The 11681-nt window shown below is 44.0% G+C and overlaps 1 protein-coding gene across 2 annotated transcripts in view; it reads left to right on the top strand.

Moving 5' to 3' along the window:
* Nucleotides 1-659: 659 nt before the first annotated feature.
* Nucleotides 660-11681, top strand: part of cpne5a (copine Va) — a 128742-nt gene continuing 117720 nt past the window's right edge. For both annotated transcript variants that reach the window (XM_056261011.1, XM_056261010.1), the window contains exon 1: nt 660-1115. In XM_056261011.1, coding sequence (XP_056116986.1) covers nt 1006-1115 — 110 coding nt within the window. In that variant the 5' untranslated portion in view covers nt 660-1005. The remainder of the gene's footprint in view (nt 1116-11681) is intronic.

Here is an 11681-nt window from a genome sequence, read left to right as displayed (position 1 = left end):
AAACAACTTTTTACATTTCTTTGTTAAATTGTCGGTAATTATTACTTGTAACATACTGTATTTTTATTGTAGTTATTATGAGATTATAAGAAATATTACGGGATAGCATTTTTGTCTGTGTATTTCACAGTTGAGTTAATAAACACATTCTCTAAATTGCTATTAAAACCTGCCAATTGGTGTTAAAAGTTCAAATGAACTGAAATGTGATCGTTCATGCAGGCAATTTTGGCAAGACACTCTCTCCAGTCCATACATTGTATTTTTTCTTATAAAAAACAATTCTACTGTGAAATATCTCCTTGTTAAAGTAAGTTAGTGAGTTGTTAGGTAATTTAAAATATTTTACAGTAAAATGACATGTCTCTTTAGAAAGAATAGGTCCAATGCATTTTACCGTACAGCCTATAGGCTATGTTTTACCGTATAGCCTATGTGGTAACTTACAGTTAACCAACTTACAGGTTCTCAATGTAGCATGCATTAATTTTCCCTCCCCCTTGTTTTTACAGAATGGTTTGAGGGTTGTATTTCAGAAGTTAACCGCCGTGAGAAATAGCTCAGACAGTAATGAGCCGTGGCTGTGGATCAATAACGTGATGCTGCGCCGAGCGAGCGCAAAGCCACGGATATGTGAAAGAATGCGCGAGGGGTGGAGTTCTACTCTTTTACTTTCCTCTCCACACAGTGCGGACAGAGAGATCTCACCGCTGTCAGAAGAGGCGCGCACTTGCACTCTTCTTTGAGTTTTTCATTCAGCGAACCAAACCCGTTGTGTAGTCATCTTTTTTTCTTGTAACATTGCTGATATCTTATGATAAAGCGCATCACAGGGCATCTGCGCTCTCCAGCGCGCGACCAGCACAGACGCTGATTTTCTGACACCCTGCTGCGGTCCTGCGCGCTCCCGCGTCTCCCTGGAGCTGTGAGATTTTAGGAAGCACTGCAGCACTACGAACTGCTAAACTGTTTGAAGTAGAGAGTGTCCTCTTGTCCCGCGCGCCAATGGAAGGGGACGTTATGGATAAACTGGAGGACATGGCCTCAGTGAGCGAGTTCGACCCTATCACGGGGGATATTCCCGCCACCAAAGTGGAGATCACAGTCTCGTGCAGGTATGAGATAGAATCAATTTACATTCGCTCACTCAAGTTGAAATCACTTTAATGGCGTTTATAGTTCATATGGACTTCATAATGCAGGTGTTTGACTAGAGAAAAGTTCTTAAAAGGTTTGGTTTTTATTTTTAGTTTCAGCAAATAATCATTGTCTTGTATAGAAAACAAGTAGGCTACTGGTTGGTTCTTTAGAGAAAAAAGTTCTTGAATTTTCTTATTGGTTCTATTAACTGAGAAAAATGAAGCTTTTGTTCTTTGAATCACCAGTATGTAGATGGTTTTGTAGGTATGGATAGAAATGCTGTCCTTTTGCATCAGGCTGTCCTTTTTTTTTTAACCCGCCATGAATTATATATATATAATAGTTTTAGAAGTAGTTCACATGCAACAATTATGATACGAGACTTTCTGGCTCTACAATATTAATATGAGCGTAAATATCTAATAAATCCAGTGAGCTGCGTGTATGTAGCTACTTGCCCAAAGCATTTAACGTTGCTGCTCAATTGTCTCCACCTAGATGCCATAAGTTGTCAGATGCTCTGAACATCAAGTCCCCACAAGCATATGATCGTCCCCATATCATCTTCGCTTTCCATCCATAATAAATGTCACATGTTTGTGTATTTAGTTGTATTAAGAACTGCTTGTTAGAGGAAATATATCTTCAGTTATTATTTGCTGGCTTTCGAAATGTGTATTAGTCCCCAAATCATATACTGTAGTGCTGAAGCAAGCAGTGAATATTCATGAGAAGGAGCATAAAAACCCCACCCAGTGTCCTCATGTCAATGAATACAGCATTCAAAACAGCATAGAGGGGTTTATATGTTGCATGCAACGCAATTTCTTTGGGTAAACGATTTTTCTTTTCTTTTCTGATGCTTATAACATCATCTTTACTTTTAGAGCAGAGGTTGGTCTTGATAAGAATGCATCACTGAAATGCTGCTGTTACTGGAAAAACAGGTTCTGAGATGTGGTGAAAAAGAATTTCAGGCAGGACCACAGTTGGCTCATTGCTCAGAGTGATAGGTGGGCTATTGGTTTGGGGTTTTAATCATCTTGAGGTGTGATGGATACGGCTGGTGTACTCAGCATCTGCTATGCCTTTAATAGTCGTTTATAGTCAATTATACACGCTCCAGTCCAATTTAGACAAAATGATTTTACTGAATTTCCCAACTTGACAGTCAAACCATCTATTTAATGAGAGCAATTTCCCATGCAAGTAGCTAATAACCATAAACTCGCCAACTTCTCAGCTGCAAGTTAATATTGCATGCTGTCTGCAATGAGAAAGAAAGATAACTGATTATGGGTGTAATTTGGTCTGATTGTTAGCTGAATAAATTTCTCTGTTAAAGACCAAGACTTCATCACATTAGCTGTGATCTCAACTGTTTTTAATGAACCAGATATAAATAGCTTTTTAGATCTGAAATTCATTTTCAGCTTTTACATCCACTAAATGATTATATCATTATACAAGCAATACATACTGCACTGTGCATTACACAAAAATTCTGACTTCAGTGATAAATTGCATTTTAATTTGAACTCGACATGTATTTGACTTGGGCCTTAAGTGTCACTCACATGCATGTAAGAACATATTATTGATTTTTTTCCCTACCTGTCTCTTCATTCTTTCTTTATACTACTTGTAAAAAATGCATGCATATAAGGGGATTTCTTTCATATATCCAATCATTATGGGTGCAAATAATATTCTAATGAATATAAAATACTACAGATTAAACTTTAAGTAGGAATTTCAGTTTGTACAGTATGATCTCATTTGATTCTAAGAGAATTTTTAGATGATTCTTGTTTGATGTCATCAGGAGTGGCTCCCATTTCTAATTATGAAATTCCATTAGCATTCCCTTTATATGATCTTTCTACCCTTCTTGCTTCTACACTCCCACATAACTGCAATAATTCAAACACAGATAAAAAAAACCATTAGTGTTATCAAACATGCGATCAAGTTATTGATTTGTACATTATTGTTATTATTTTAATTGAATTAGATTTTTGCTACATCCTTGCTTCTGAGATTGAATCAATGAATAAAGAAATCCATTGGCCCTGAACTATTATGGCCCTCTCTGTCAGCGCAGAATTCTCTCCAGGTTTGTGATGAGACTCTGCGAGGCGGTGGTGGAAATCATCGCCTGCGTTTGTTCTCTGTAATTGATTTAGTTTGGGCTGATTATCAGGGGATTGTGGCAGACATGGAATTGAATCGCTTCACTTCCCCCTCCAGATTCCCTCATAACCTGCCGATGTTATTGGAGTGCAGAAAGTTTGGCCTGACAAACCAGAAACTCTGTGATAACCCTTATCACAAACAAAAGCTGCCCTGTGGCTGTGAGATATGCAATTGATCCAGTTGTCTGGCACTAATTGGGTTTTGGGTTCTGATTGTTTTGTGTTTTAGTATCTAGTGGCAAGAAAAGTATTTGGATATACTTAGTGGGTCTTGAGCATTTTAACTACTACAAATATGAAATATTCAAAAGTGTGCTGTTCAAGAATCAAAGAACAGTTTCCACTAAGCAGCACAACTGTTTTCAACATTGATACCTATTATTATTATTCGCACCAAATCGTGCTAATTACTCATAAAGAGTAGGGGTGTAATCCTGGCTACATTCCCTCCAATGGCCTCCTAATAATCCCTATCCACTGAATTGGCTCTATCACTCTCTCTCCTCTCCACCTAATATCTGGTGTGTGGTGAGCGCACTGGCGCCGTTGTACTGTGGCTTCTGTCACATCATCCAAGTGGATGCTCCACTGGTGTGGGTTGAGGAGAGAATCCCTGATATGATTGTAAAGCGCTTTGGGTGTACAGTAATACATATGAAAATGCTACATAAATGCCTCATTCATTCATTCATTCAAATCAACATATTAGAATGATTTCTGAAGGATCTTGTGACACTGAAGACTGGAGTAATGGATGCTGAAATTTTAGCTTTGCCTTTACAGGAATAAATTACATTTGAAAGTATATTCAAAAGGAAAACATTTATTTTAAATTGTAATATGATGTTATTATTTACTGTTTTTAATCAAATAAATTCAGCCTTGGTGATTTTAGATCCAGTTTATTTTAATAAAACCTAACATTTAGTTACTTTCAATTCTGAACATTGAATTTAGAATTTAATTCTTGCTGCAGGGAAATGCATGTCCTTGCCAAAAATCATGTGTCCCTGTTGTTACTATCCGTCATGAGTTGCTCCATGAGTAGCTCTCTGTGATGAAAAAGTGGAGGAATAAAGTTGCAGTTGTTGGCAAGCTTCAGTTTCACTGCAGACCTACGTCCTCCTCTTAGTTGACCTTGCAGGTGAGGAACCAGATCATGGAATGCATCTACATTCAGTCTGCACTGCTCTGCTGCTCTCCACTGCTGAGAAGGGCTCTGTCTGGTGGGTATTTGCAAGCCTGTAGATGATTTACAGTTGGGGTTCAGCTCCCTTCTCAGTGTGTGACTTGATTCCAAATGGAGCCGTGGTGTATTGTAAGCCGTTATTGTTCTTTTGCTATCCATTCAGCTCCAGTGCCTTTTATTGCTGGATTTCCCCTGGTTATATATGCAAGAATATCAGAGAACCTATTGTCCCAGATCTGTGAATATTAGAGCAGACATTCACGTCTTCCTATGTATCCTGCTTCAAACATGTCTTCCTTCATAGATGGAAAAACTCTGCCACCGAAATGAAAAACAATCAGATTTGATTTTACAGATGCTACTTGAACCTGAACTGGTGAAGAAGCAAGTAACTCCAAAGTGAGACTGAGAGAAAGAGAAATGTAGAAAGATGATGGGTGAATTAATTGACTGGATGGATGGATGGATGACAAGTATATCAGAATACTAAGGCTTCTTCTACATGATGGCATGTCAGACTCTCAGAGTCTGAGCCCTTCGTGGTGGAAACTCAAACAGGGATGCATTATCGCAACCACCCTGTTTTCCATCTACATTGCTGCCATACTCCATCTCATTGGTGAAGAGCTGCCACAGGGTTTCTAATCATGTACAGAACTGATGGCAGACTCTTCAACCTTGACAGGTTCAAGGCCAAGAGTAAAGTCAACTAAACCACCATCACAGAGCTTCAGTATGTGGACGATAATGTCATTGCAGCGCATTCCGCAGAAGACCTCCAGGGCACCCTGAATGTCTTTGCCAAGGCGTACAGAGCCCTGGGCCTAACCTTAAACATCAAGAAGACCCAGGTCCTCTATCCTATATCTCTTGAAAACGTGGACCACTTCCCTTACCTCGGCAGCCTTCTTTCCTCAAAAGCTGACATCGACTCTGAGGTCAACCATCGCCTGAGTTGTGCCAGTGGAATCTACGCAAGACTCAGGAAAAGAGTCTTCAAAGTCAGAGACTTAACAGCCTAAACTAAAATCCTGGTCTACAGAGCTGTTGTCTTACCCACCCTGCTGTATGGAGCCAAGTCATGGACCACCTACAGCAGCCACCTGAGAGCCCTGGAACAATATCAACAAAGACCCTTACGAAAGATCATGAGGATCAGCTGGGAGGACAGATTGCAAAACATCAGCGTCTTGAAGGAAGCCAACATGACCAGCTTCACCACTATAATAATGCAGTACCAACTTCGATGGACAGGCCATGTCATCTGCATGTCCAATACACGTCTCCCCAAGCAGATCCTGTACTCCCAGCTGAAGGAAGGTCATCGAGCCACTGGTGGGCAAAAGAAACGTTACAAGGAAAAGATCAAGGTCACATCACATCAAGCAACTGGGAACACATTGCACTGGACAGGAGCTCCTGGAAGAAATCTGTCCAGAAAGGTGCTGCACATCACAAGGAGAAAGACAAAAAGGCTCAACCCCCAGCAATTGGCCTCTACAGCCATCTGAAGACCCACAAGTAGACAACCCAATAGAGAGGACATTCATACTTGCCTAGAGTGACCGCCGATGATGATGATGGGGCGGAAGGATAGATGGTGAGGTCTTCGGCTTGTTATAAAGAAGCAGAATCAATGCCAAAAGATGTGAGAGGCTGAATGAAGCTCAGATATTTTCAGTCATTATGTATTCACAATGTAATCTACTGCAGAAGTGATTGTGTGTGTCCTAGTTTATGTATTGTTTTCATCCAATCTCTATTCACATCTCTTTATCCGGTTTTTGTAGTGTTTTTTGTGTGTATACGGTTGATTGGCATAGTTGACATCTAGAAGAACCAACCGATATTACACTGAAGCAGTAATTTTGAACCTTAAGGAATAAACAAGCCCTGCGATATGTCCAGTATGTGATTAAAATAAAATCATAGGTTGGTAGATAACAGTTTTTAGGAGGAGGGACTGAGTGTCTGACCTCTGCATGTCGCAGAGGGAAGCACTTAATATGGTGAATAGTCTAACAGATGGTTGAGAAAAAAAAAACAGCTGCTGAACGGATGGATGAGCTGGATGAGAGCTTGGCCAGTTGTTAATTGAGCTGGCTGATTTAGTATGCGTATAAATGTGTTAGTCGGAGAGCGACTGAGGGTATGCCTGCGTTTTGACAGAGGATGGTGTTGAATCAAAGAGCTCAAAACGGCTGTTTCACAAACCCAGAATTCTCTTGTGTGGTGTTTGGGTTCATTGTGTGATATGACAAAGATACTAGGAATGACAAAAGGCTTGTCTACATTTGCTGTTCATCTCTGATCTTGGTTACACTTTATTTTGATGGTCCACTGTCTATTCTACTAACCATAAGTAACTTTGCAACTACATGTCAACTAACTCTCATTAGAGTATACGTAGACTAGACTATTAGATTAGGTTGACATACAGTATACGTAGTTGCAAAGTTACTTATAGTCAGCTGAATGTTTGTTTGGGGACCATCAAAATAAAGTGTAGCAGATATTAAGTAGACAGTCTTATAATACTCTATATATACTCTAATGTCAAGTCAAGTCAAATATATTTATATAGCGCTTTTCACAATACAGATTGTATCAAAGCTGCTTCACAGTATCAATCAAAACAACTTAACAGTGTTTGTTTATTACTGGAAAAGACATCCAAGTTTGGTAGAGCTGATCAGTGGTATGATGGGTCATTTAATTTGAATATTCCCAACTGAGCAAGCCAAAGGCAACAGTGGCAATGAACCGAAAAACTCCATCATGTGACCCGATGGTGTCCTAAAACTCCATCAGAAGACCCAATGGAGAAAAAAAAACCTTGGGAGAACCCAGGCTCAGTCAGGGCCAGTTCTCCTCTGGCGTTTATGAAGTAGAGGCCGAATTTACAGTAACTGTAAGATAAAAAATGTATATGAATGCCTGGCTAAATAGATGTGTCTTTAGTCTAGTTTTAAACTGGGAGAACGAGTCTGAGCAACGAACAATATCAGGAAGGCTATTCCAGAGCTTCGGAGCTAAATGTGAGAATGCTCTCCCTCCTTTGGTGGATCTGGATATTGTCACGGTTGATCAATTCACCGTCTCTCTCGTCCTGCGTGCTGTTGCGTGTGTGTGGGTGTGGCCGCTGATCATCCTTGATTAGCGGCGCCAGCTGGTTCCACTTGTTTGTCCCTTTATATGTCAGTAACTGCTGTCTCATGTTGTCAGATCGTTGTTTGGTATCCCTGGCGTGTTCCTGTTCCTGTTCCCGTGTCTGTCTTCCTGGATCGTGGATTCCCTGTGTCTCTCGTCGTGTCGGGTTGTTTGGATTACTTCACCTTCACTGGACCACAGAGCACCTTACTTGGGATTACCACCGGATCACAGAGCACCACCGTTGGATCACCGAGCACCATCACCAGTTGTCCACCGAGGTCCCTGCGTCACCTCACATCCTGCGCTGGTGTCCGCTCGACCATTCCTCTGTGTTGTGTTCCCTGTGTGTTTGTACTTTTCTGACCTTTTGAGATAATAAATAGCGTTCTTTGCAATTGCATCCTGCCTTTGTCGTTCCGTAACAGAACGATCTGACCACATCATGGATGCAGCAAGCGCTACGAGCTGGGATGACTTCGCTGCCATGAGCATCTCAAGAATGGATCAACAACAAGAGTCGATCGCCAACACTGGTCGGGCGGTCCAAGCGCTTGTGACGCAGGTGTCCGAGCTCACCCAACAGCTTCAACAACTTAGAGATCCCACTGTGCCGCCCACACCGCCCGTTCAACCCATTCCACCGGAGTCGCATCATCAGCGAGAGCCACGACTTCCTACACCAGAAGGGTATGCAGGTGAACCTGAATATTGCAGAGCTTTCCTGACTCGTTGCTCTATGCATTTTGCCTTACAGCCCCAGACGTTCAGTCAAGAACAATCGAAGGTGGCGTTTGTGATCACTCTGCTCTCTGGCAAAGCGGCTCTTTGGGGAACGGCGGTGTGGGAGAATCAAGACCCATGCTGCGCCTCGTTCCAGGCACTCTCCGAGGAGATGAGGAGGGTTTTCGATCGCGCGGTAGCGGGTAGGGAGGCAGCCAGACTACTCACTGATCTCCGCCAAGGTAACGGCTCGGTGTCGGAATATTCCATCCGGTTCCGCACCCTGGCTGCAGAGTGCCGTTGGAACGAGGAGGCACAGTGGGATAGTTTCCTGCATGGGTTGGCTGACCGTGTTCAACGAGAGATCTACATGCTGGATCTACCACCTCGACTTAATGGACTCATTGAACTGGCATTGAGAGTGGATGCACGCCTGAGTAGGATGGGTCGCGTCCTACAGAACCAGCCATTTCGTGGCGCGGAGGGTTCGCGCGCTGATTACGTGGACACGGTCAGCCCCGTCTCCGATCCCGAGCCCATGCAGGTGGGTAGAGCTCGGCTTTCCCGGGAGGAGAGAGAACGGCGGAGGTCCCAGGGACTGTGCTTATACTGCGGGAAGATGGGGCACTTTATTCACTCGTGCCCAGTAAAAGATCAAGCCCGGTAGTAACTATGAGGCTACTATCGGGTGGGATCTCCGCCAGGAAGACCTCATCACCATCATCATCTACCCTCCTCCCGGTAAGACTTAGGTGGGCAACTCACACGCACGACACTAAGGCTTTACTGGACTCGGGGGCAGAAGGTAATTTTATGGACTCTGGACTGGCACAACGTCTTCACATTCCTGTTTCTACTCTCACACACAAGATCGCCGTCAATGCTCTCAATGGACAACAACTTCCTAACATATCACATACCACTGAACCCATCACTCTCATTACATCTGGCAATCACACTGAGACAATAACATTCCTCCTCATGGACTCTCCACTTACACCCATTGTACTTGGTCACCCGTGGCTCACTCAACACAACCCCAGAGTCGATTGGGGTCACAATTCTGTATCTATGTGGAGTAATATGTGTCATGAGTCATGTCTAGTGTCTGCGTGTTCGTCTGTACCAGTCTCTGTGTTCCAGGAGGAGGCGGTGAATTTGTCGAACGTGCCCGAGGAGTACCAGGACCTGAGGGAAGTGTTCAGTAAGTCTCGTGCTGCTTCTCTTCCTCCGCATCGTCCCTATGACTGTGCCATAGATTTAGTGCCAGGTAAGTCTCCGCCTAAGGGCAAATTATATTCGCTTTCTGTCCCAGAGAGGGAGGCTATGGAGAAATATATTTCTGATTCTCTGGCATCCAGGTTCATTCGCCCTTCCTCATCTCCTGCGGGGGCGGGGTTCTTTTTTGTGGGGAAGAAGGATGGATCTCTGCGACCGTGTATTGATTACCGGGGGTTGAACAACATCTCGGTAAAGAATACTTATCCTTTGCCGTTGATGTCTTCAGCCTTCGAGCGGTTACAGGGAGCATCCATCTTCACAAAACTGGATTTACGTAACGCTTATCATTTGGTTCGCATAAGGAAGGGCGATGAATGGAAGACCGCGTTCAATACCCCTAGGGGGCACTTTGAATACTTGGTCATGCCGTTCGGGCTGTCCAACTCCCCGGCGGTCTTCCAGGCACTCGTCAATGACGTGTTGAGAGATATGGTCGACCAATTCATATATGTTTACCTGGATGACATATTGATTTTTTCATCTTCTCTCCAGGAACACGTTCAGCACGTCAGACGAGTGCTTCAGAGGTTGTTAGAGAATGGGCTTTTTGTCAAGGCGGAGAAATGCGTGTTTCATGCACAGTCTGTTCCTTTCCTAGGGTACATCGTCTCGTCTGAGGGAATGCGTATGGATCCTGACAAGGTTAAGGCTGTGATTGATTGGCCAAGTCCAGATTCCCGTAAGGCCCTACAGAGGTTCCTGGGGTTCGCCAATTTTTATCGGCGTTTTATTCGCAACTTCAGCCAACTAGCCGCACCTCTGACTGCCTTGACCTCCCCCAGAACGACGTTCAGGTGGTCCGATACAGCCGAGGCTGTATTCGCTAAACTTAAGAGCCGCTTCGTTTCGGCTCCCATCCTCGTTGCCCCTGATCCATCACGTCAGTTCGTGGTGGAGGTCGACGCGTCAGAGGTGGGGGTAGGAGCAGTTCTTTCCCAACGCTCTTCCACAGACGACAAGATGCACCCTTGCGCGTTTTTGTCCCATCGTTTGTCACCTGCCGAGAGTAACTATGACATTGGTAACAGAGAGCTGTTGGCAGTCAAGTTAGCGCTGGAGGAATGGCGTCACTGGTTAGAAGGGTCAGGGGTCCCTTTTATCGTATGGACCGATCACAAGAATCTAGAGTATATTAGAACCGCCAAAAGACTCAACTCTAGGCAGGCTCGATGGGCACTTTTTTTCGGACGTTTTGACTTTACTCTTTCGTACCGCCCGGGTTCCAAGAACATCAAACCCGATTCTTTATCTCGTATTTTTGACCAATCCGAACGCCCGTCCACTCCCGAGTGTATTTTACCCGAGACTTTAGTCGTCTCCACTCTTAGGTGGGAGGTCGAATCGAAGGTCATGAAGGCCTTAGAAGGGGTAACGCCTCCGCCCGATTGCCCATCGAATCGCTTATTTGTGCCAGAAGAGTGTCGGTCCGACGTTATTCAGTGGGGGCATTGTTCCAGCGTGGCCTGTCATCCAGGAGCTAATCGCACCAGTTTTTTGGTAAGGCAACGATTCTGGTGGCCACTTATGGCTCGTGACATCCGCAGTTTTGTCTTGGCTTGCTCGGTTTGTGCCACTGGTAAATCCTCCAATCGACCCCCAGATGGGTTACTCCAACCGCTGTCTGTCCCTTCGAGACCCTGGTCCCACATTGCGCTAGATTTTATCACCGCCCTCCCGCCCTCCCAGGGCAAGACAGTCGTTTTGACTGTCGTGGACCGGTTCTCGAAGGCGGCTCACTTTATTCCCTTGCCTAAATTACCCTCCGCCAAGGAGACAGCGGTAACTGTCATTGATCACGTCTTTCGCTTACATGGCCTCCCGATGGACGTGGTTTCTGACAGGGGTCCCCAATTTGTGTCCAAATTTTGGCAAGAGTTTTGTAAATTTCTGGGGGCGACTGTCAGTCTTTCTTCGGGGTTCCATCCCCAAAGCAATGGCCAAACCGAGAGAGCCAACCAAGATTTGGAGAGAGTGTTGCGATGTTTGGTTTCCAAGAATCCTTC

Source organism: Rhinichthys klamathensis, unplaced genomic scaffold (genome assembly GCF_029890125.1).
Source record: "Rhinichthys klamathensis goyatoka isolate OS25496 unplaced genomic scaffold, OSU_Roscu_1.1 h1tg000180l_1, whole genome shotgun sequence".
Taxonomy (NCBI): domain Eukaryota; kingdom Metazoa; phylum Chordata; class Actinopteri; order Cypriniformes; family Leuciscidae; genus Rhinichthys; species Rhinichthys klamathensis.
The sequence above is the reverse complement of the archived record's forward strand: the minus strand, read 5'-3'. Positions and strand labels throughout refer to the sequence as shown.